The following is a 24,297-nucleotide window of genomic DNA, read 5'->3' on the forward strand; positions in this document are numbered from 1 at the left end:
CGCAAACAAGGCGACCGCAAGTCATACCCCTTCTTCGGCAGTTCCGTGGGGATGGCTGCTTGACGTGGTGGCGACTTGAGTGGCGCGCGACAGCGGCTGCCTCGCGCCGGGCAATGCGTAAGAAGCATAGCTTGGAGAACGATGACCGTGCGGTTATAGAGGTAGACTCACAGGCGAATCCCGGCGCACAGGATTGAAAGGCCCCGGGATGCTTGCATAGTGCGGTCCATCTCCACTATAGAACCCAATATCCGGGATCTGTGGAGCGTGAGATCGGTCAATCGAGCCCAAATACATATAAAAGCCGGGTCTGAACCTTACGGGAGATCTACTGGCCGAGGTCCCGCTTGACGTCGGTTCAACTGACGTCGCATGGGCGCGTGCGCGGTGTTGCGGTGGCTGCCGCAGAAGAGAATGGCCCTCAGGAAACATCCTGTAAGCATCAACCGCGTAACAATATCACTCTTACGTAATAATCGTCTGGAGTGTTCTCGCGCGAAGTCTGACCGCTTCTCGAGCCCAGATTGCGAGATTGAAATCGAGTTTGAGATCGAGTGTCGAGGCGGGGCAGTTGGTCCTGCGGTCGCCTCTCCCGGCGTCCCCGTACATGTGCTCTTCGGATCGGTTTGTGATGATTATGGCCGTCATCGCCGGAGGTATGAGCTTGCTGTATGCAGGCGACAGCCTCAGAGAACAGAAGGGACCACGCCGATTACAAAGTCGCTGACCTGATAATCCCCAGAGCGGTGGGGGGAATGATGATTGTCCGGCATACTCGAAAGATGACTAGAGAAGGGAGAGAGCCAAGCGGGTCGAAGAAGCTTCGAAGGAACCGCTCGCGAGGTCCGAGCTATGCAGTCGACGCCCGGTGCGCGGACGCATGCACGGGCCACCGAAGGGCAACACAGCGGCTGCAGGCAAAGTTTGCTTCCGGGACAGAGTGGGCTACAGGGTTCGGCAACGTCATATCTCCGGAACCGTAATGAAGGTTCGTGAGGCATCGACGCAACAACACCCATACAAAGCTTCAAAGACTATATGGGCGGACTGCAAATGTCACGTGAGGCAGCTCGGAATGAACGGGGGGATGGAAGCGTAGCCCGTAGAGTGGCATCATTTGGCGCGAGCTACCCGGCGGATGAGAGAAGACAACAACGCGGTGAAGATGCGCGCGCGCACGCGGGCTAGCCGAGAAGGACCCGCACTCTTTGGCTTCCAAATACCGGCTAGTCCAGCAGCGCGCGTCCGAGTACAGCATACTCGCTCAGAGGTGCCCCGTCTGAACCAAGGCGACTGGCGTGTGCAAGGCAAACGCGCGGTGCGATTTCATCACTGAACCGCAACTCTCGACCTGCCGACTGACGCGCGTGCGTGGTCGCGCTTACTCTGCCTTGCAGGTTTGCAGCTCATCACTCGAGACACGCCGCACGACGTCTGGCCGCCAACTTGACGCGACTCGGAGCCCTCCCCGCCTGCATAGCTGGTCGTGTTTGCGCAGGTGAATGCCATCGTACGGAGACATCCAGTCGTCCTTACAGCACCAAGGTCCGACGTCTCTCCACGCGTCACCTCGGCAGTCGCGCAAACCAGGAATCTCGTACAACTCGCAAGGGGCCCGTCACGAATCAGTCGAGCAGATGCAGATGCAGTCTCATCACGGGTACAGAGACCCCGCGCCGTACGGATACCGGGAAGCACAGAACCAGGCCATGGACATCCTCGAAGGTGAAGAGTCGCCAGTCGAAGGTGCAGATTCGGGCGACGAGGTCGAGGAAGCGCTTCACAACGCACGTCAGTATCACCATCACCACCACCATGACCTGCAAGGCGAGCAAGGTCTCGATCATGATCACGACCACGACGGAGAAGAGGGCGAAGAGGAGGACCTCGAAGACGACTCCGGCTCGTTCAGCGACTCGCTCTCGTCCTCCCCGTCCATTCCGGACGAGGACATTGACTTCAATCTCGTGTATGCGCTACACACATTCCTCGCGACCGTTGATGGTCAGGCTTCGGTCGTGAAAGGCGATCAACTCCTCCTGCTCGACGACTCGAACTCGTACTGGTGGCTAGTCAGAGTGCTCAAGACCCAGGCGATCGGCTACATCCCGGCAGAGAACATCGAGACACCGTGGGAGCGTTTGGCTCGCCTCAACAAGCATCGCAACGTGGACGTGAGTTTCCACGAAAAAGCCTCTTTCACCTTGCTGAATGGAACAGCGCTGATGAAACCATGCACAGCTCACGAGCGCGACACAACAAGATGTCGTTACCGGTCCTACTTCCTCGACTGCTCAGACTCGGTTCGCCGATCGAATTCCTCCTTCGCAACAGCCTCACCCTCATGCTTCGCAGCACCCGACTGCCAAGGGTATCATCGCCTCGCCATCGCACAAAGATCATCCTCGCAACATGTCGCCAGTCGAGCGCGCTGGATCGAGCAAGGCCAAAACCGTCCTGTTCACGGCGCCGACTTACTATGCTCATTCTGCGACGGGCGAGACTGAGGACGAATACGACGAAGATGGAGACGAGTACGACGAAGAGATGCTAGACCACCAGCACGATGGAGAAGGTGTCGAGTACGATGACGAGGTCGACGAGCATGCGATGCACAGACACGACTACCAGGAAGACCAGCACCACAACCACCTGCATCACAGCACTGACATGCATCCCGACGGCTCGGAATTCTCGGACGATGGCGAGGTCGAGCATGGAACTCCGATCCTCGAGGAAGATCGACGAGGAGCTCCAGCCGCAGGAGCCGCTACTCGTCGGACCTCGCTCTATGGCAGCAACGACTTGAGAACAGTCGAAGACGATGGACATCTCGGAGGTGACGAGGACGATGAGGAACAGGAGAAGCAGAGTCATTGGGAGAAGGAGCGAGAACATGCGATCGCGGCACAGCAGCAAGCGGCAATGGCAGAAGCACAGTGGGCGAGAGATCGGGAACAACAGGCTCGCAGAGCACTCAGTCCCGAGCACCAGGCGCCAGGCCAAACCTTCTCGAACGACTTTCGACAACCGACCGATGGAACACTGTCGACTTCGACTTCGTCTTCATCTGTCCGACGTCCGATCGACGAGAACGGATTCAATCCGAACGTACCGACCAAAAAACTCACTGCGACCCCTTCGATCGTTCGCGACCCAACATTCGACTTTGAGAACCCTCATGACGATCAATCTACCGCGTCGCAGCCTCGATCGGATCAGATCAAGACAAGCTCTCCGACAGCCGGAACTCCGACTCGTGTACGCGGCGTCGAAATTGTCGACCCTCGAGACCCAAAGTTCAGCAGAATGCTGCAGCCAACGCTGAAAGCCGGCGAAGAAACCTTGTACGAACACGTCTCGAAGCGAAGTGTCGATTCCAGCAATGGCGGTTACGGTGCTCCAGGACCCGAAGGCGACATGTCCTTTGCTTCGCTCGAGACCGTCACGACGGCTTCCTCTCTCCAGTCTAACGGTTCTTCGAATGAGATCGTCAACGGAACGTCGGCGTTGTCGAAGAAGCAGAAACGACAGTCTGGAGAAGCAGCAGACGGAGACAAGAAGCGTAAAAGCGGAGGCATCCTCGGACTATTCCGGAAGAAGGACAAGAAGAAGAAGGGAGGCAAAGACGAGGAAGGAGTCGAACCGCGAAGTTCGGAGGACAGCGCGAGACGGAACGGCACTGCGAGTCCATCATCACCTCGAAGCTCGGCAGAACGCGGTGGGTCTACACCATCGAAGCGAGACTCGGTCACGGTCGAATCCTTGTTTTCGACGGACGCCACCCTCCGCCAGCAAGAACTCGAAGCGAAACAGGCGTTGTACCACCAATATGGCGTCCACCGCGGTCCGGGCGACATCACCAACACGATGGCGCCTCGGCCAGCTCCCATCTCGGTCAGCATGACCAACTCGGGTAGCCGTAACTCGCTGCAACTCCCGAACCCTGGCGCGGCAAGCGGCTCGCAGTCGCCGTCGTATGCCGGCTCTGGACAACGGATACGTCCCGGCAGTCTCATGGGCTCGCCGAGTATTCCCGGGCTCGACGTGCCACTGCTCAGCGTTCTCCGCGTCTTTGCGGGCGAGCATGTCGAAGCCGAATCAACCTTCAAAACGGTCCTGCTCAATCAGTCCACCACGTCGGCGGATCTCGTCAAACAGGCCATGCAGCGGTTCCGTCTCACAGGTTATGACATCAACGAAGAGTTCTACCTTACCGTGAAAGAGCTTGGAGGCGACGAGCGACCGCTACAAGACGGCGAACGACCTCTCGAGATTTTCGAAGAGCTGTCGGAGAAGGCGGGAGCGGGATCATCTTTCGCGGTGCCGTCGGTCAAGCGTTCTTCGATCGGCTCGATCAACTCGATATCGTCCAACCTGAGTCTCAACCCAGCCATCACCCGCCTCGGCATGAACGACTGGAGCGATGACTCGGCTGTCAAGTTCTACCTGAATCGACAAACGTCGTCCTCAGCTAATCGTTCCGTTGATGCCGCCTCGACTGACCCCACCTCGCTCGCGGATCGCGAGCCTCTGCGGAACGAGTCGCTCGCACCTACGGCTGCGGCCTCGAGCAACTCCCAGACCTCTTATAGATTCGCTGTTCGATTGCTCATCCACCCCTCCGATTTGCCCGAGAATGTCGTTTTCGACCCCCAGTCCAACGCGATTATCCCCAAGCAGGTCTTGCACGAGCGCCAGCAGCGCAACGGAGTTTCTGATCATTCGGAGGAGGTTTCGCCCAACGCGCGCGAGAGAATCGTCTTCTTCCCGAAAAATGCCAACGTTTCCGACGTGATCGAGGCTGGCCTCGACCGATTCGGTATTGTCGACGGAGTTGTCGATGGCGGAGACGAGGTAGAGGACCGCGTCTCGAAACGCCGAAGTATTTCACGAGTCAAGTATACCCTAGCTGTCGAACGAGACGGCAAAGGTACGCTCGGAGCTTGAACCATTCTCATCAGCGATGTTGCCTGCTGACTCACCCCGCGATCACCAGAAACTACCCTCAATGCATCGACGAAACTTTTGGACGCCTACTCAACTCCTCCGGCCTTTAAGCCTTACGACCGCTCGTCGAAAGAGTTCAAACGGAGATCGGTCGATGCTACACTCATACTTGGATCGTCAGGCGACATTCAGGAAACCGACCCCGTCTTTATCATCCGGCGGTCTGCTCATCGCGGACCTTCCAAGGGTTACGCAGGAGGACCTCTTCCCGCGAAAATCGACGAGCTGGACGAGCTGCGACAACAACGCTCGAAGGAGAGTGGGCAGCAGGGTGATCCCTCGTCGACACCAGCGTCTCAACGGGACATCATCGCTGCGCAGCGTGCCGCCAGTCGAGCGAACCAGCGAGCGATCCTCTCGGCTCAGAAGAATTCGGACAAGGGTATCGACATCAACATCCCCGATCAAGGGACTATTCGGTCCGCCCGCGTCGATGACGACGATGTGCGGTACTCGTTCATCAATAACGATGGCACGGAAACGGACATCAGCGACATTGTTGAAAACGAGTGGCGGTCGGCGCAAGGTCGATCGCAACCGCGGTCGCAGCTTGACGTGCAGCAATCCCAATCGGGTCGACCGGGATCGCGTGCTTCGTCCAAGCTCACAGTTGGTGCCGCTTCAGGAACCGACGCTGAATCGTTCCAGACAGCACCGCAGACACCTCTCGAGGAGAAACGCGCGCTCGAGGACCCTTCTGCAGGTGAAGACAACGAGGATGAAGAAGCCGCGATCAACGCCGTGACCGCGTCTCGCATCGATATCGACCTCGCGGGAAGTGGACCGTATCGACGAGCTGGTCTCGACAACACCCCTGCTCCCGATTCGTTCCGACAGGCCGAGCCCCCTGCAACTCAGCCGACTACAGGACCCGAAGGTGGCGATATTCTGCAAGACGCCCTCGGTCCCCGACCAGTCACGAGTCCGGTCTTCAACGAGTCGCTACAGGAACGTCTCGACCGGGTGCTCGCCAAGGTCAAGGAAGACAAGCTCCGACGAGCCGCATCGCCCTCGGGCTCGATCGGTCGACCGAGATCGTACATGGCCGGCAGCGCGACGCCTTCTGGACGAGCATCGCCGGCTGTCCTGAGCGGTCGACTTTCACCGCTCAACACATCCGACCGACGGTCCCCGGCCACCCTGCACTCTGGACGGCTGTCACCACTCGGCGGACGCGACTCTCCCACGATCGACCAGATCATCAACCAGAGTCCGCGATCGCAATCGAACGCGTCTCGACAGGGACACCACGGCAAAAAGGCTTCAATTGCGTCAGTCTCGTCGGTCCTCTCGAGCGGGACCGACCAGCCTTCGACCCCGGTCACGGTCAACTCGTCTTCCTCGAACGGACGAGCTCCTTCCGGCGCTTCGTTCACGCCTGCATCGTCTGCAACGTCGAATCACCGACGCGCGATCGTGTATCCGGCCGAATTCGGGTTCGATACGCTCGTGACGATCGTCAACGCTGCCGAGGACTCGCCTCGACTTGCTCGAGGGACCGATGATCGAGACCCGGCGCGAGAAGCCCTGTTTGGTCGCGATTTGTCGAACCTTGACGTCTCGCCTGAAGTGCATCAACTGTACGAGGCTCGATTCAAGCGTTTGAATGAGCTCGAATCCGTACGTCTCGCTATCTGCCCTGTCTAGACTCTGCAATGCTGGCGCTGACTCGACGATTCGCGGCCCCTCTTGCAGCGTCTCGATGCCGTCCTGCTCCGCATCCAAAAACCATCTCGACCGGCTGATACCTAGAATCGTTTCGAGCGCGGTAGATAAGCTTTCTCCTGTTTCCTGGTTTCTTTCTTCTGTGCTGTCTCTCTTTCCGAACCCTCTCTATCACTATACCCTTCTTCCTACCGCTTATCTTCTACGTTCAATCTGTACTCACGAGATCCTCCCCGATTCCACTCCTCCCTCTCCCTTAACGCATCGTACTTTTTTTTGGCTTGGTAAAAGTGTTGCAGCCCTCGGAAACCTTTAGGTTCTGCCTCCACCGTGCCTAGCGCTGACGTAGGCTTGCGGCTATGCGATCCGAGTCGAGCGAAGGCTGGTGCTGACATGGGGGAGGGTCGCGCGCATTGCGGGTCGTGCGTTGGGCCCGCAATTCGCAGGGTCCCTCCAAAGCTTGTCCGGCTTCAAGCTCGGCCCTCCTAATGTGAGCGTAGATCCTCGACGAGAGCGATCAACTGGTGTCGCGTAAGACGGTAAAGCGAGCGATCCAAGGCGAAAACACGTGCGAGACGTCAGGCGCGGGCGACTTCCGATGGTGATGCCATGATCTCCTCGAACTCCTGTCCTTAGCCGCCCAAACCTCTCTGCCTTCAATTGACATACAGCTTGCTCTTGCGCGATCGCTCGCCTGCACAGCAGCTCAGGACCAACAACCCGACCCTGCGTGATCGACCCCCACCACAGCGCGATAGAGCTCGCGACAGCGTCCGATCGCAGTCGCTCGCAGACCTCGGAACACCTTCGCCTCGCAACCCGACCGCGACTCGTCACCCAAGACGCGACTGGCAGCCTCAGGCATCTTGCCGGCCGGGAGAACGTCAACTCGCGGCGTCACATCATCTGCTCATCTCGGTCCGATCGAGCCTACGCCGATGCACTCGCAGTAGCCAGCACCCACGAGTCAACCGTATCGCTGCCGATTCGCAATCTATCCTGCAACAGGACCCCTGCTTCGACTCTCATTGACCTCATTGCGCGTTTTCATCCCCAACTCGCTCCCGGTTGGCCTCGCACTAGACTTCGGCCCTCCCTCTCGACATGAACACTCTCTCATACTTTCTCTCGACCCTACGGCCCGCTCCTCCGCCCTCGCCGCGAGCGAGCACGTCGGAATTGCCGATTCCGCTCGACCATCCTCGCTCCCCGTCCACCCCGCTCGACACAACGTCTCCCACTACTGCAGGCGAAGCACTCGAATCCTCCGCTGACGTGCTCGATACGGACGGAGAAAGCAGCGAGCGAGGGATACCTTCCGCGAGAGATCTGACGCAAGACACGATTGAGGCGGTGTATGTCAGCGATGGCAGAGGCGAACCTCCTCGGATCGGGATCGTGCCGCCCAGTAGGAGCGGCAGCAGGAAGGGAAAATCTCGAGCTCCGTCAGAACCCGGTGAAGAGACCGAGCCGTCGCAACAGGTCGTCGTCGCGCCGGAGAGTACGACCGTTACCACCACCTTCGCCTGGCACGGCAAAGAAGGCACTTCCACGCTCTCATCAGACGATCGACCGTCTTGGCCATTTGTGGTTCGACTCGCACGGACGTGGCCATTCCGATTTACAGCCTCCATCTACCTTCTCATTCGACGGTTCTTGTCCCTCTTTGGCCTCTCTTACCCGCCGCGACCTCACTCGAATGCACTCCTCGCGTCTCTCAGTACCGAACCAGTCCTGGATCCTGAGAAGTCTGCGCAAACATCACACCGCCACTTCAAAAACACCATCATCTCGCTCGCGATCACCCGGCGTGCGCAGACTTCGACCCCTCCTTCTTCGGGACCCCCTTCTCCCTCCCTGACACCGTCTCTGGCGGCTCCTACGATCCCGCGAGCGATTCGGGCACCGCCTCGAATGACTCCCAAGACCCTCGTGCTCGATCTCGACGAAACCTTGATCCACTCGACTTCGAGACCCACCTCGATCGGCGGACGCAGGTCCGTCCCGAAAGGACTCAAGACGACCATGGTCGAAGTTGTGCTCGACGGTCGGAGTACCATGTATACGGTCTACAAACGGCCTTGGGTTGATTTCTTTCTGCGCAAGGCGAGTCAACTCTCCTTGTTCTTGCTAGCCCGTCTTGCACCGGACTTGCGATCTGACAATCACTTATTTGATCTCTTGCTTCAGGTTTCTTCGTGGTATACTGTCATCATCTTTACGGCATCACTACCCGAGTACGCCGATCCGGTCATCGATTGGCTCGATGGAGGCGACGGTCGAGGGGGGTTGATCGGCGGCCGACTGTTCCGAGCTCATTGTCTCGCTAAGAACGGTACCTACATGAAAGACTTGACTGTCGTCGATCCCGATCTCGCCAAAGTCTGTTTGGTTGACAACTCGCCTGTCAGCTACGCGATCAACCAAGGTGAGCACCCGCTGACTTTCAACCTTCTTGTCCGCCTTGCTCACACATCTTCTCGATCGAAATAGCAAACGGAATCCCAATTGAAGGCTGGATCAATGATCCAAACGACGAATGTTTGCTCGACCTGTTGCCAATGCTCGACTCTCTCCGATTCACAAACGATGTTCGCAGAGTGCTAGGGTTGCGAGGCTTTGGGAGAACAGCGGGACACCCTTCCATGTCGTCTTCTTCGTCGTCGTCATCGAAACTCCCCTTGGCAGGAAGTACAAGCAGGAGGAATTCGGGGTTGACCATGTCGACCACTTCGACGCCTCCGCCATCACCACCATCGTCTCGATCGGCATTCACGTCTACAGCATCTCGCATGCCGGATCCGATACGGGGGCCAGACTCGAAACGTTCTGTAGATTCTGATCGTTGAGAACATTCACGTTTCATATTTCATTGGATTACGCGAAGTCTATCCTCGTGCCCATTTCTCGAGGTCTGCAAACGAGCTGCCTCGACCTCCTTGGTCCCCTCCACGATGATCACGCCGGGACGAAGAAGCAGGGTCTCTCCGCCTGGAGCCTTCATCGTCAGAGTAGTCTCTTGGGTCGTCATCTCTCCGCCTCTTTGAGCGCGAGTCACCTTCGTCTCGTCGTCCCAACCTGTCACGCTCGTGCTCGCGCTCGTCCTCGATTCGTCGCCTGGATCGATCGGGCGACCTCGACCTCGACCTCGGATCTCTCCTGCTCGAAGAGTCCCGCTTCGAATCACGCTCTCGAGACCTGCCTCCATCTCCTATTCTCGCTTTCTTGCGATCTCGTTCTTCCCGTTTGACCCGACGTTCTTCCTTCCTACGTCGTTTGTCCTCCTTGTCCTGTTCGCTCAAACTTTTGCCTTTCGCTTTGCGTCGTTGAGAACCTTCTCGATGCTGTGCGAGAATGTATTCGGCCATGGGATCTTCGGGATCAAAGTTTGGCGGCAACGATTGTTCCGACGGCGTATCAGAATCGTTGCCATCATCCTTTTTGCCAATAAAGTTTCTCGGATCCGCCGCGAAGCTGTAAGAAGGGAAAAGGAAGTAGACGAGTTTGTGAGGGGAGAGCCCGGGCGATATAGATGGGGGAAAAGAGAAAGGAACTTACGACTCTTGTTCACGTTCCTTCATCTTGCCCGTTTCCTCGTCATGTTCCAACTGTTTGTAATTGAGCACGTGATCGACCCGGATCATACGTCCGAGGATAGTTGCACCATTGAGGTTGTCGACCGCGAGGACGGTCGAGCGTTGATCCGAGTACATGAGCCAGGCAAACCCTCGTACTTTGCCCGTCGTCTTGTCTCGTGGCATGTTGATATCGAGTACTTCGCCATACCTGACGCAGTAGCCGACTTAGCACGCTTGTCCGTTCCCTGAATGCGTGGTTCTGTAGGCAACTCACTGAGAGAAGATGGTAATGACGTCTCCCTCGGTCAGGTTGTACGGAAGTCCTCCGACGTTGATGTATGCCGAGTCCTTGTACTGCACCAGGGAATCATGGGGTAAGTCTCGTCAAGAGTGAGCGAGAACGAGAGAAACTCGCTTGATCATGCCATGACACGGTCGCGCCCGAATCGAGCTCTTGCTGATTAATTCGCTGGATCTGCTGAATCTGATTCATTCGCGAGAGGGATAACGGGATGAGAGAGGAAGAGATGAACGATGATTCACTAGTTGCGCAGTTGACACTCTTGACACATCCAACTCTCCTTAGGTAGCCTTCGCGCCGTTTACAGCGTCCAGTAGACCATCAAGAGCGCCGCAGTACCCGCAAAGGGCAAACTCAACCCGTAGGCGACCATGTCACCGTGAGACCAGCGCGACGTCGACATCATGCTTGCCGACAACCATCCTCAAGGGGAGAAACGCGAGGATCGAAATGACGACAAAGCTGTGATGGCGATAGCTACCGCAGTAGATCCCAAAGATGCGGTCGACACCGATCCGAGCGGCACAGGCTCTTCGACCCTCGCCGCCTTGTCCAGGACGCTCATCGCGACTCTCGCATTCCTGTTCAAACGCCCGATCCGACTGTTCAGACCCGTCAAGATCTCGACCTGGGCTGGGATCCAAGCGATCGCGAACGAGCAAGGCCAGACTGTCAATCGCCAATTCGTACGCTCGCTCATCAAGAAGGAGGGATGGCGCTTCATCCCACGTCACATCCTGCCTCCCATGGTCGTCAACGCCATGATCGGATTGACACTCTTCACAACGTACACCACCTCTGAACGAGCGCTCTTGCCTCCATCGACGCCGACCTTTGCATACGAGTTCATCTACGTACCTTTCGTCTCGGGATCGCTTGCTGGAGCCGTTCAGTCCATCCTGTCGACCCCTCTCGACAACGCGAGATTGTTGCTCTTGCGCAGACAACGCTTCTTGTCCGTCGGGATAAACGCACCCGACCCGTCAAACGATTCGTCGTCCAAGCGAGACCGTCGAAAGCGGCTCAAGAAGTCGACCAAAGGTGCTGGGATCCCATTCGTCAGTTGGGCTCACCTCTTGAAACAATCCCTGTTTGTTCAACCTCTCGCATCTTCGTCGGCATCGCCCCTCGCCGCGTCGACCGAATCGACCTCCCATGTCTCCGTCAACCCGAGGGACAAACTTGGACAGAAGCGCATCGAACTCGCGAGGACGTGGGCGAGGAAGAGTTGGAGTTTGTTCTCGTTGACCCTCGTCAAAGATTCGATTGGGTTCGGACTGTTTTTCACCATTTTCGAACTCGGTCGAGAAGGGTCGAAACAAATCGCGTACGCGATCGACCGTGCGTTCGAACCTTCGTCCGGGCGAATTGGGGACAATGATCAAGGAGACATCAAGACGCAACGAACGGGTATAGGGTTGATTGTGCAGAGTATCGGAATCCTCCTGAGTGGAGGTATCGCTGGATGGGTATTCAGTCTCGTCAGTCGTCCGTTCGAACGCATGCGCAATGTCGTGTGGGAAGGCAAGTCACAATGGGCTGCACAAGACGCCAAATTGCAGGCGATACAAGAACGGGTCAAACTCGAGCAAGACGGCAATGTTGTCCGGGAGCAGCGCAAAGGGAGATCGATTGGAGGCAAGAGTGAGAGGAGGGCGAGAAAGTTGCTAGGCACGAACAAGCGCAAGATCGGAATGGTACGGATAGGACAGATCAGGACGATCAATCGACCTGGAACGGGATCGTTACTCTCGCGCAGAAGAGTCGACAAACATCAACACGCAGCGAAGCGAGTCTCGTCAGCGGCAAAACTCCTTCGTCCAGCATTCGTACATCCTGCAATTCATCCTTCGAAACCTGTTCGGTCGATCGTCCGCACTCCACCTCCATCGTCTCCCTCTCTAATCCTCGCCGCACTCTCCCGTTATGGTCCCATTACGTTCCTGTTTGGTTCTCGCCAACAGTTACGCCTACTCGACACGCGATTGCCTCGACATCAACAAGTCTCGTCGACTCTTGCAAAGCAACCCGACTCTTCAATCGATTTCAAACCTCTCACCGCCACGTCTCGGACAACAACATCGACCCTGACCCAAACTCGAAAGAACCGAGAACTGAATGGCCCGACTCGATTCATCGCGAAGCGTAGGTTCTTGCAAGAGACTCGCAAGTTACACAAATCGGCGCAACAGGACTCGACTGGCTTACGAAATCGCGGATTGAGGATCGTATCGAGAGTATTCACTTTCGGTAGGTTCTTTCTTCCCCCTTTTCTCCCTCGAAAGGGAACTGATCTCGCTCGTTCGGGTTGATTGATGTGCTTTTGACGTTTTCAACAGTTCCACCTTACGCTGTCGGGTTTCTCGTCTACGCACTCGTCCAAGGCGATCTCAAAGCCGAAGTCTAGAGATCTCTTCATCGTCTCGGGCATATACCCTACATTACCTTGCATTGATACCTCTTTCTATCCTTTGCGACGAACGACACTGATATCGATCTGCACGAATCGCTCGTATCGCCTGACTGATGATGCTTTTCTGCGAATCGGCTACATTCTGCCGACGTGACTTCTCGCCAACAACCTGATCGATTCATGCGAGGAATAAAAGAGCGCATGTTTCAGCAAGCTTGGAGTAAATGAGGTGTAGGCTACAAGGGATTCCGCAAACGATCCAGTCGTAAAGAGGAATAGAAGGCTACATGAAAGCGAACGAAGAGAAGAGTGGTGATTTCTATATATGGCGTGAGAAGGAACAGGAAACATTCAAGGTTTCCGGGCAAGGCGGAGTCGTCGTCGATCTCGATCAAGGGGTCCTCAGCATTCGAAGAGAGCGATTTCGAGCGAGACGGGGTACGCCGCGATCAATTTCGTCACTTCGTACCGCACTGCGGATGCCATCGAACCGGGTCCACAGGCTGTACACAAGCAAAGTCGCAGACACCGTGAGCAAAAGGTCGTTGATTTCTGAGCACGTTGGCTGAAAAGCGACAAGAAAAAGACTAACCGACGACGAGAGATTTGCCTTCCGCGCCCGAGACGAATCGAGGTACGATTCGATCGAGACAAGGTCGACCGCCAATGATGTTGAGCGCATCGGCTATCGGAGATTCCTTGCTCAAGTTGTTCCATTCCTCGCTCGCCATTGACGATCGTCTTTGTTCGAGGTGAGGGGGTGGTGGTAATTCTTTGACGAGCAGGTCAACCGTTTGGGGACTTGGTGCCGCCATTCCGCGCGAGACGTACAGTTCGACTTGCAGTTCGACACCCGCTTCGAACGCCGTCTTGGCAGAGTTGAGCAATTCGCTCAGGGTCCAGATCGATTGTTCAATGTTCTGCACGGTCCACACTACCTTGACTCGCGTGGCACAGCCATACGAGCTTCGGGCTTGGTGAAGGATGTTTGCCAGGACTGTACCGTCAAGAGCCACCGGAGTCAGCAAAGATTCAAGGGACGCAGTCGAGAGGAGCAGCAACTACTCACGAGACATGCAGTGCGAGATGCCCGCTCCTCCAGCCACGAGTAGGACCTCGTGGAACTGCTCGGTGTCGATCGATCCTCCATAGGGTCCCTCGACCGTCATCCACAAATCTGCAGATCCCGTCGGACTCGCGGCCAACCGGTCGGCGAGCGTCTTCGTCATGCCTTTCCTGGTCCTCATGACAAACAGCATTTCGTGTCGACCTTGTTCGTCGGCTTCGGAGCAGGCAGGTACGTTCGAGATACTGAATGGGTGCGACTGCAAGTAGATGTGAGGGGTGCGAATGAAGGAGGGGTCGAGGAATTTGAGGTAAGCGTGTTGGCCAGCTGAATGATTCAGGATCGTTGTCAGCTACTGAAAGATACGAGCACGTCCGGAATCTGCTCACCTTCCCATCTGCCCTTGAACGGCACTCGGATTACGACAGCTCCTTCGATCGAAGTTGCATGAGCTCGAATAAGGGGCGAGCGGAATTGCAGCTTGGTGAGCAGGCTGATTGAAACGAGCTGAACCATTCTCGCAAGTCGCTCAAAGATCCAGAAGCCGACGGGAACATAGAGCCACACGGCGAGAGCAGGAACGTCTAGGCAATGATCACGGCGTCAGCCTTGCTTGCTATTCAGAGCAATGGCAGACTTCGTTCGACTCACGATAGATGATACCGACGAGGATCATGATAGTGCCAACGACGTGACTGACGAGAAAGATCTCGTAGCAACGCTTGCGAAGGAAAGCGAAAAAGAGGCACAGGAAGAAGCCAGCGATCATCTGCCGAGAGTGCAGGCGAGTCAGTTCCTACCCTGCTGACGGGCACGAGCGCAACGTACGACGATACCGGTCTGACCGAGGTAATTGTGCAGGTAGAGGTTACCGACGCCGTTGCCTCCGAAATATTTGAAGTTGGCAAATGTGGCATCGAATGTGTGAATCAAGCCGAGAATCGCCATCCACATTGCAAGGAGCTGCGAAAGGCGCGTCAGTGCACGGTATCGACAAAATGCTCACATAGTCTGCGAGCTCACCTTGTGGGCAAATCGCAGATGCTGGTATTCGATACCGGTCAAGAACTGGACCAGCGAGTTGCGACCGGTCAAAGCGATGACGGCGGGAAGTTGGGCGAGAGACATGAAGCCACAGCGAAGGGCTACGACGTGGATCGTATTCCACACTTCCGTCGTGGGCCCGTCCCACTGAAGCGAGATTGCCTGATTTCGTGAGACACTGCTTGTCAGAATGCGCGGGTTTCTCGTGCGATTCAGAACGACACATACGAGAATGAAACCAGCATTGATCGCGATGCTCGCTATCAGCAAGAAGAGCTGCAAAGGGTTCTCGAGGCCGAGCCACCACTTGGATGTGAGCGGGTAAAAGATGATGGCGTCGAGTTTTGCGCTTGTGGGCGCGCGGTGTCCGAGCGGCTTCATGCCGCGTTGTCCGAGCTTCTCCATGTGCAGTTCATCGAGCTTCTGCAGCACGAGTTGCCATTTCCGATTGTTGCGCGCGGCGATGAGAATCAGATGGCGGATTGTAAGGCATCCGACGACCGCGACGATGATCCATTGATATGCTTCGACGAACGCAAGCGTCGCAGCCTTCTGTCGTGCGGATTGCTTTGCCACGACGATTGCGGCTTCGTGCGAGAGTCGCTTGACGAGCTGGGCATCAACCAGTGACGAGGGCGCGAGGAGAGTCGCAAGATCGAGGGTGTCGTTGAGTGGTGAGTAGGCGGGGTTAACGAAACCGAGGTACGCATCAAGCGTCTCGTGTGAAGCGAGGACGGGGGACATAATTCAATGCACGAAACAGGTTTGGGGACGAAAGTGGCAGAATTGTCGAGGGCGAGGTTGGATCCAGTCCACCTGTAAGGAGAGAGCGAACGATTGGCACAGCCGAAAAGGTCGCAGGTGACACAGTCACGGTCTCTCTGAGAAAACGAGCGTCGGATAGCAGGCAAAGAGAGAGAGAGGGTGAATCCCAAGGACATCCGTCTTTCCGCGCGGCCACTGACACCGAAGAGAATGATCTCAAAGGGGGAGAAGAGAATTGACCCAGAGTTTCGAAACACGAGCTTGGAAGGCGAATCTAGCGAAATAGGCAGGTTCCGGCGACACTCCTTCCCGAAACGGCGCGCACTAGGTGGAATGCGGCGCTGGGAACACAGGGCGATCCATTCGATCAGCGGGGAGCTCGTGTCGACAAAGTGCTTCGACGCATGGCAATAAACGTGCCGCCGGATCGCCCGGTCCAATGCGAGGACGAAGACGGAGTCGGGCCGCGCGGCTGCAGAGACTCCGGTTAAAGCCAGGCGGGTCTGCCGGACGCATCCGGTTTGCGAGCTCAGCTGCAGCGGTAATATTTGAAAGCCAGCGCAACAATACCTCGTCGGCAACCCTCGCAGCGGAGAGAATCATCGACCGAGAATCTGAGACATTTCTCATCAATGATTCAGATCAGCGGAAATCTTGAGATTGCCCTCGGATCGCACTTCTTGCGTACCATACGCGACGCGAAGCTCGGCTACGTCTGTCGGGAATCACTTGTAGTGTAGAGGATGATCCCGACACCTTCGACATCGCATCTCAAAGCGGCCGACTTCGAATCTGTGTACGAGCCTGCAGGTTCGTGACGCTCGTCATTTGGCATTTCGGACTGCGCTGATCGGCTCCGCACGAGAGTGTAGAAGATACCTTCATTCTCCTCGATGGGCTCGAGCAAGATGAGGCGCTTCTCAAGGGCAGCACGCTATGTCTCGAAATTGGGTCAGTGTTCAACGACTGCTCCTTGTCTGACTGTACCTGCAGCTACCATGTTACTGATGTTTCGTCAATTTCGAGTAGTTCCGGATCAGGTTGCGTCTCGGCATTTCTGGGGTCAATCTGTGGTGCATCGTCTGCTCGCAAGTTCACTTCTCGCGTCGGTTGAAACACATCCTTTTCTTGAGCTGATCGATCCGTAGAACAGTCTACCTCTGTACCGACTTGAACCCGCATGCCACTCGATGTACATCACAGACTGGTGTTGCCAACAACAAGCCTCTCGACCCGATCCTGACCAACCTGACGGCGTCCCTCCTGCCGCGCCTGACCCGGCAGGTCGACGTCCTCGTGTTCAACCCACCTTACGTAGAGACAGAAGACGATGAATTGTGGGACGCACAGGGGCAAGGAACGATCGAGAAAGCTTGGGCGGGAGGAGAAAGCGGCATGAAGATTACGAACAAAGTGCTCGAACAGGTTGACGTAAGGCCGCCTTTTTCGACTCCTCGGCCAATCGTTCAATCTGAGCTGACAATCTTCGACTTTTGTGCAGCTATTGCTCTCGGAGCGAGGCATGTTCTACCTCGTGGCGGTACCGCAGAACAAACCGCTCGAGATCTTGCAACAGATGAAGGATCGGGGTCTCGAAGGCGAGGTGAGATATGCCCCACGGCTTCTGTAGTACTAGCGCTCTACTGACTAACTGTATTTTTGATTTTCCAGGTCACGCTGAAGCGGAGAGCTGGCCGAGAACACCTTCACATTTTGCGATTCTGGAGGCCGACACACCCCAAGCTCGCGTCAACTTGATTCGCAAAACAATAATCTAGGGCACGTCGCACCCAGTCAGTTTCCCTGCCACCGCAACACGACGACTCCACCTTTTCTCCTGTCGTCCTCGTGCCACCCGGCAATCCCGTTCCAAAATTCCTTCTCGACCCTGTACCCCATCTTGTCCAGCAGAAGCGAGCCGACAGTCGAGCAATCCTCATTCGGGCGACACGAGACCTTCAGAAGGTTCTTGAACACAACTAGATGCGAAGGCCACGTGTGGCGCCAACCTCGATCGAAACCCTGGGATTCAAGGGCCTGGCGAGCTTGCAGGACGACAGGCGAAGATGGCGAGAGCGTGTATGGGTCAGGATGTGGCGTACAATTCGGACCGCATGGTGGAAAGCTGGGATCAACAGTAGGAGGGAAGCGATTGAGAAAGTAGGTCGAAGGGGCAGCGTAGAAATGATCGGATTGATCCTGATACAACTCGACGGATTGTTCGCTGTGGGAATGCTTGAGCTGTCAGTGTCGAGCATGTATACACAGACGAGCTGCAACGAACACCTGACTCACGAAATAGGAGGTTCACACCCAATGAACCACAACTTGCTTCGCTCCGAGACGGGACCTTCGAGCTCCTCCGAGTGCAAATGACTTTGCCAAGGTGTCGAGTGACAGGGCATCGCGAATCCCACGCTCTCGATCTTGTCGTTCCCGAATCGCAGACCCGATCGTCCGAGTCTCATCTCGTCCCGCAGCCACAGCATGACATCGGTCTGTCCCTTCGTATGATACGCTGTCAGGTAAAATGCAGGGACGAGAGCGACGCCGAGGACCAAGATATGCGACAGCTTGATCCGACATTTCAACGCAAGTCGCTGGAGCGGGTACAAGCCGGGAGCGTTTGAGCGTTTCGGATTCGCCGTAGTCGTGTACCTCTGATAGGCAGTCACGAGGGAGATCGCGACGAAGAGTTGCAGGATCGGGAGGATCGGATGCAGGAACCTCCATTCTTTGTGACTCAGAAGCGAGTAGCTGACTATCGTTCCAAGCGCAGTGCAGCCGAGCTCCGTGAGCGCGGACGGGTTGCGCACTGATGGCGGTTTCGAGCGCCAGAAGAGTGCGATTCCGTCAACTAGGAATAGGAGTTGGGTCAAGAGTAGGATCGGTAGTCCTTGAAAGATGTAAAAGTGCCACGGATTCTGTCCGTAGAAAAGCGAGATGGAATGGAAGACGTTTGTCGAGAGGAAGCGAAGAGGCGTAAAGGTCGGGGTATCGTAGAACGTGGTATCGAGCACGAGCGAGAAAGACACAGCAAATACACTGCACAGAGAAAGGGTTGTCATCAGTAGACAGCCTGGCCGGCTGGGAAGAGAGTGACTAACGATACAAGCGAGGCTGTCAGAAGAATCGATCTTCGCCTGCGAGTCGAGCTTTGGAGGAACAGCCGGGAACCGAGAATGAGCCATATGATAGCATTCGATGGACGTATGAGTGTTGCCAAAGCTGCCAGGATAAGTGCCGTCTGGAGAGACCCGGTCGACCTAGACCAGCGCATGCCGAAGCTTCTGAACTCAGCATAGGCTTGTATGAAGAAAGACTTCGCACGTACAGCCGTTTTTTCACACTCCGCATAGAGCTTTCCGAAGGGTTGGCTGCAGTCCCAGCAAGTCGATACAATTCCCACGGCCACCACCGTAGGGCCCAAACTGTCAGTGCAGTCTCTGTCGAATTAGAAAACGTTCGCGTCGCGGTCCAAAAATTGAAGAACGATGTCAGCGAAGCGACCATCTGAAGCTCTCCGTAAAGGGATCAGCCCAGCTCTGCAGATGACGTGCGACAGACTGGACTGACGGTCGCCGTTGCGAATTCGGGACCGAGCATCATCTCGGCTAGCGTTCGGATCGCCATATCGCTCGAAGCGGCTATGCAACCTTGCACAAGACGCGGAGCCAGAACCTGTGGTGCATATGGTTGGGAAGAGCGGTGTCAGCGGACGGACCGCTTCTTCGATCTCGTCACGACACTCACGAGCCATTCGTCGGCCCCGTCAAGACCGGCAACACGGAGCACCCAGTAGATTGCTACAGTGGGCAGAACGCTTAGCGGACTCCGAATGCCGCCTCTACCGCCATCCCTCAACGTGCTCCACCAAGCAGCCGCGCTCGATTTTCCCCCCGCGGGCAGTCCCGGACTTGGCTGCCATTCCCAAGTGCTCCAACCGTACCCAAACACGAGCCGGTGCGCGACCTCAAGGGATTGCCAGTACTCGTCGGGTTGAAAGAAGGCGCGCGACACGACGGCATTCACGCAGCGGAACGCGAGCGCGAGCAACAGTGGAGTCGACACCAGAGCTCGCATTTTACGGCGAGCGATTCGAATGCTGCCTCGCTAGGCGGGAACGCGACAGGAGGATTGAATCGAATGTCCCGAAGGCGCTCATTCGCTGGGACGTGGTGGTCGGCGTTGCTGTATCCGGAGCAAAGAGGTCTTGATGCTCTGTAGGCCGGAGCGCAAAGTGATCGGGAGGGGCCAGGGGATCAACGGCGGAGCGGCTCTGCGAAGTATTGCGTACACAGCCAATACCGGAGGACGAGCGCGTCGGGACGTCCCCCTGTCGAAAACCGAAATCCGGATCCAATTACGTATACGCCGACTACTGTACGTTGACGATGGCTGTACGCTTCGGAGTCCCGTCCGTCGCGACCGCGGGAAATCCGGTTTCGACAAATCATGGAATATCGCGATGCACAATTGCGCGCGGTTCCGAATATCCCATTCCCCCTGCTCTATTGAACGCGTTTCGAAGCACCATCCACGGCAACAACGATTGAGCCTTCACGCCTCCGACCGCGATGCGTCTCGCGGCATTTCTATCCTCCCTGTCGAGCGTTCTCTTCTTCTCGTGCGCAGCGGGCCAGCAACTCGCCGATGGTACTTATTTTCAGTCCGGCTCGATCAACCCGAACCTCATGTGGCAGGCATCGGGCACTCTGTCTCATGGCAGGTGTCCCTTCGCGGTCAAGATCTCTGACTGCTACACCTCGTGAGAGAATCACTCAACTTCCTGTCGGCACACGTGCGCAACGAGTTCACTAGGTTCCAACATGCACCTGGCAGGAATCTTGGCGCTGTTGGAAACCTGCAGAGCGCAACCAACCCGGCGTCGCGCTACCGCCGTGATCTCAGCGCATACAACCCAGCGAAAGGCGATAAGATTTGGGCTGCGATGAGCCTTGCGGAGCGCAGGGCAGCCTCGAATGACGACGATCTCGAAAGCTACTTTCAAGCGTTCCCAGACCAGGCGCCTGCGCAAGTGAATCGATTGGCAAGTCGACGCACGTTCCTGCTCGCAGCCACTCTGGCTGACTCTCTGCTACTTCCTTGTCTCAAGGGTAAACGGCAAGTTGCAACGTGCTCAACCAGGGTGACCTCTTCCTCCACGACAAGCTCAGGCTCGACCCCCACGACATCCGCAACGACCACGACCACGGCTGCCCCGACCGTCACTCCCAAGCCTGACCCTCCTATCCCGCGGCAGCGTAATGAGCTTCTCACATGGCCAGGCGCTCGTGCTGGAACGACTTGGAAGTACACGTGGAAAAGTTATCAGTCTCTCAACACAGGGACGACCTCCTTGTTCTTCCACGCCTGGCAGTAGGTCGCCTTTCGCTCATTGTGTAAATGACCTGCATGCTGAATGCGACCGATCGGCCTGGTAGAATCTTGAGACGGGATGCCTGTGGAGGACCTGTCATCACGCTCGACTACACGAACGGCGAAGTACGCATACAGGATTTCGTGCGAGGGTGCTATTCATGCGTACAACCGCTTGCAGCTGGGATTCACTACTGGTTTGGCAAGACGATCTCGCACACGCTCACGATTACGTACGGTTTGTCGGGTTCGATGACCTACACGGCGTATTCGGATTCGAACTTGCGCCGACCGCTGTTGACCTACTCGGCCAAGGGCGACATGGGCAGCAGCACGTCGCTCAAATTCGGTAACTATCGCGGGTACAGCAACGAGCTGACGAACGCAACGGCTTACATTGGAGACCTCGTCAGCACGCAATTATCCTGAGCTCTTCCCCAGAGCGCCTGCAGTGTAGAATATCATATCGCGGACATGCTGTATAAACTATATTTATGAAATGTAATTCGTAACGCCACACGGGTGACACGTCAGAGGAGCGACGCACGTGAAGTCGGGGACTTCCTTCGACTTCGCCGACGAAATTGTTCTGGCTAACCTAGCCGTTCTCGCTCTTCTCTTCCTCACAACTCACACTAAACGCATTCGACATGTACTCAACATCAGCTATAGATTCAGCGGCGCGACCGCAGGTGACTAAGCCTGAACCGGTTCAGCGGCGCGCATCCAGCGGCTCCCTCACGGATTCCGAATGCTCTTCGTCCTCGCTCGAGACCCCTATCTCGTACGCGACTGACCCCGATGATAAGACGCGGAAGCCTCCGCGCACGACTCGACAGCAGGTCGACAGGCGTCCGCCTTCGACTTTCGTAGGTCGCCATTTTCGCCTTCCCAATTTCGCAGAGTGCCATTACGCAATGACATTGCTCGCGAATTTGACTGACGCGGAATTGTCTGGCCGCCACAGTATCTGAAGAAGAAAACGCAAATGAACGTCGCCGAGTTTCTCTGCAATCTCGCGACTTGCCCAGCGTCTGTGCACGAGCTCAAAGATGAAGAGATCGACCGCGGACCTCTTCCCACTCATCCAATCTGGAAGGAGAACGTCTTCATCCTCACCCGCGGTTTGGCGCCTCTGGTCGTCCAGCAGCTGTCGTACTACTTCTTCCCTAGTGAGTGTTCTCAGCATGCTAAGATCGCCTTTCCGATCGCTGACGTCTTCGTTTCTTATAGACTACAAATGGCCACTAGCTCTCGCCTACACCTTCTATTTCCACGCATTTGTCGGGTTTGCTCTGTCGGTCGTGCACAGGCTGAACCGTGCGTTCCCCTCCTTCTCCGTGCACTTTTTGCGAAAGCTCACGAATACGCCACCCTGTTGCAGACTACCTGGTTTATTATGGCACATTCGACGAGAAAAACATTGGGCGGGATCGCACTCCTGACAAGTCGGTCACGCATCTTGCAATCGGTATCCTCGGTAAGCAGAATCCGTCACAGTTTGGCTCCGATTATCCTGAAAGCTTACGACTCGCCCCATGATTTCAGCATACATGTTCGTCCGGACTGCAGTTACATTTGGGCTGCGGTATGACAAGCAGGCACAACCAATCAACTTCAGCTGGTACTATCCCCTCAAGCTCGCGGCTTGGGAGGTCACGCTCGACTATCTCTTTGTAAGTCATCACTCCACGCTTTCTGTCGCGGATTGAGCTAACGAATACACGATCCGATCAGTACTGCTACCACCGCTTGACGCACGAGAACGACTTTCTCTGGTCGATCCACTCGCACCATCACACTACGAAACACCCTACACCGATTCTGAGCAGTCAGTTTCGTCGCACCTTCAGAAGTTTGCTTTGTTGCTGATCGCTGCGTTCGCTTGCACAGTTCTCGCCGAGTCTCGTCAGGAGTTCCTCGAAGTGTTTTCCATTCCCCTCGCCACGTCGCTTCTGGTGCCAATGTCGTTCTCCGAGCTTTATCTCACCATGTGCTACACGATCGTGAGTACAATTCTCGCTCGTTGCCATGATAATGTCTGACGCTCTTTCGTGTGCGTAGTACGTCGAAATGATGGGACACAGTGGCGTGCGGGCATACTGGACTCACCCGGTTCTTGGCTGGATCTTGCGACCGTTCGGAATGGACCTTATCGTTGAAGATCACGTAAGCCCGATCGTTTAGCTCAAGATAACCGTTGCTTATATTGACTCATTCGCTTTAAACAGGATCTTCACCATCGCTTCGGCAAATCTGGCAAGAATTACGGCAAACAGACCAGGATCTACGATCGAATTTGGGGCACTTGTGCTGACAGGATCGAGAGTTACGGTCTTTAGCGATCCCATATTGTGTACGCCCATGTACGTAATGTAAATAATTATTATGTGTTTTCCAAATCGCGGTCTCCCCATGGAGTCCAGATCTGCGCTGAGGCGAGGCCCGAAAAGCGTTATCCACGAAGCAGGTCTGTGCGGTCTCTTCCGCTGTCTGTAGGATATTACGGATGAGACAGCCTCCTGCTGTACGTGCCAGCTTTCGGACATTGTGCTCTGACCCACACTCCTCCGAATCCGAGGAGTGAGCGAGGCGGCTCTCGCTTCTCACTCTCAACTTTCCGCCTTTCCTTCCGGTTGTCCTCACGATTCCGTGTCGACCTTCGGCAGACCTTCCGCAGCTATGTCGACGCATGTGAGTAGTTTCCACAGTGTTCGAGTCTGAATAAATGTCAAGCTTAGGCCCTTGTTTGATAGCACCAGCAATCGATTGCAAAGACAGATCCCTTCAAGCCTGTCCGTAGCTCTTTCTACCACAAAGACTGCTAGTAGTAGCGCTGACCGAAAGCGAAACAGGTGGCCCGTGATGACCGGGTGAGGCTTTCAACGATCTCAGTCGCGACGCGGGCCTCTCAGGTCTCTACTGAACGCAAGGGATTGTAGCAACGCTTCGAAAAAGTTCTCACCAAGCTCTACAAGCTGCAAAGGGCCAGAAATCTTCTGATGTACGATAGCACAGGCTACGAGATCCTGAGCGACAAGAGGACTCGCCTCGACGAGCTGGCGAAATCCGAGGA

General features: G+C 56.0%; 9 protein-coding genes across 9 annotated transcripts; 6 read left to right on the forward strand and 3 right to left on the reverse strand.

The window, feature by feature from the left end:
- Positions 1-1,502: 1,502 nt before the first annotated feature.
- Positions 1,503-6,762, forward strand: BUD14 (protein phosphatase regulator BUD14; the record flags this gene model as incomplete). The annotated part of the gene is made up of 4 exons (XM_076679058.1): positions 1,503-2,174; positions 2,242-4,933; positions 5,000-6,630; positions 6,706-6,762. 4 exons carry the CDS (start codon positions 1,503-1,505, stop codon positions 6,760-6,762), a joined length of 5,052 nt encoding a protein of 1,683 aa, XP_076533818.1.
- A 1,017-nt stretch (positions 6,763-7,779) lies between these two features.
- NEM1 (Nem1-Spo7 phosphatase catalytic subunit NEM1) lies at positions 7,780-9,524 on the forward strand (the record flags this gene model as incomplete). The annotated part of the gene is made up of 3 exons (XM_076679059.1): positions 7,780-8,781; positions 8,866-9,103; positions 9,169-9,524. The coding sequence occupies 3 exons, from the start codon at positions 7,780-7,782 to the stop codon at positions 9,522-9,524; spliced, it is 1,596 nt and encodes a 531-aa protein (XP_076533819.1).
- A 39-nt stretch (positions 9,525-9,563) lies between these two features.
- Positions 9,564-10,746, reverse strand: JCM15063_002730 (IST3 family RNA-binding protein; the record flags this gene model as incomplete). Its single annotated transcript, XM_076679060.1, has 4 exons — positions 9,564-10,149; positions 10,234-10,461; positions 10,528-10,607; positions 10,669-10,746. 4 exons carry the CDS (start codon positions 10,744-10,746, stop codon positions 9,564-9,566), a joined length of 972 nt encoding a protein of 323 aa, XP_076533820.1.
- Positions 10,747-10,958: 212 nt separating this feature from the next.
- Positions 10,959-12,961, forward strand: JCM15063_002731 (uncharacterized protein; the record flags this gene model as incomplete). Its single annotated transcript, XM_076679061.1, has 2 exons — positions 10,959-12,804; positions 12,894-12,961. The coding sequence occupies 2 exons, from the start codon at positions 10,959-10,961 to the stop codon at positions 12,959-12,961; spliced, it is 1,914 nt and encodes a 637-aa protein (XP_076533821.1).
- Positions 12,962-13,369: 408 nt separating this feature from the next.
- Positions 13,370-15,821, reverse strand: JCM15063_002732 (ferric reductase family protein; the record flags this gene model as incomplete). Its single annotated transcript, XM_076679062.1, has 8 exons — positions 13,370-13,470; positions 13,560-13,964; positions 14,037-14,360; positions 14,423-14,617; positions 14,685-14,802; positions 14,862-14,996; positions 15,057-15,239; positions 15,306-15,821. 8 exons carry the CDS (start codon positions 15,819-15,821, stop codon positions 13,370-13,372), a joined length of 1,977 nt encoding a protein of 658 aa, XP_076533822.1.
- A 764-nt stretch (positions 15,822-16,585) lies between these two features.
- Positions 16,586-17,600, forward strand: MTQ2 (S-adenosylmethionine-dependent methyltransferase; the record flags this gene model as incomplete). The annotated part of the gene is made up of 6 exons (XM_076679063.1): positions 16,586-16,652; positions 16,715-16,793; positions 16,872-16,934; positions 16,991-17,273; positions 17,344-17,445; positions 17,514-17,600. The coding sequence occupies 6 exons, from the start codon at positions 16,586-16,588 to the stop codon at positions 17,598-17,600; spliced, it is 681 nt and encodes a 226-aa protein (XP_076533823.1).
- A 36-nt stretch (positions 17,601-17,636) lies between these two features.
- On the reverse strand, positions 17,637-19,925 carry GPI10 (putative glycosylphosphatidylinositol-alpha 1,2 mannosyltransferase; the record flags this gene model as incomplete). Its single annotated transcript, XM_076679064.1, has 6 exons — positions 17,637-18,066; positions 18,138-18,887; positions 18,950-19,108; positions 19,177-19,355; positions 19,419-19,523; positions 19,596-19,925. The coding sequence occupies 6 exons, from the start codon at positions 19,923-19,925 to the stop codon at positions 17,637-17,639; spliced, it is 1,953 nt and encodes a 650-aa protein (XP_076533824.1).
- A 494-nt stretch (positions 19,926-20,419) lies between these two features.
- On the forward strand, positions 20,420-21,650 carry JCM15063_002735 (uncharacterized protein; the record flags this gene model as incomplete). Its single annotated transcript, XM_076679065.1, has 3 exons — positions 20,420-20,610; positions 20,685-21,221; positions 21,287-21,650. The coding sequence occupies 3 exons, from the start codon at positions 20,420-20,422 to the stop codon at positions 21,648-21,650; spliced, it is 1,092 nt and encodes a 363-aa protein (XP_076533825.1).
- A 221-nt stretch (positions 21,651-21,871) lies between these two features.
- JCM15063_002736 (sterol desaturase family protein) lies at positions 21,872-23,563 on the forward strand (the record flags this gene model as incomplete). Its single annotated transcript, XM_076679066.1, has 9 exons — positions 21,872-22,090; positions 22,189-22,393; positions 22,455-22,541; positions 22,606-22,701; positions 22,770-22,897; positions 22,959-23,052; positions 23,115-23,227; positions 23,286-23,390; positions 23,453-23,563. The coding sequence occupies 9 exons, from the start codon at positions 21,872-21,874 to the stop codon at positions 23,561-23,563; spliced, it is 1,158 nt and encodes a 385-aa protein (XP_076533826.1).
- Between the last annotated feature and the right edge of the window lie 734 nt (positions 23,564-24,297).

Source organism: Sporobolomyces koalae, assembly GCF_050403365.1.
Source record: "Sporobolomyces koalae JCM15063 DNA, S_koalae_JCM15063T_v1_ctg19, whole genome shotgun sequence".
Classification (NCBI taxonomy): domain Eukaryota; kingdom Fungi; phylum Basidiomycota; class Microbotryomycetes; order Sporidiobolales; family Sporidiobolaceae; genus Sporobolomyces; species Sporobolomyces koalae.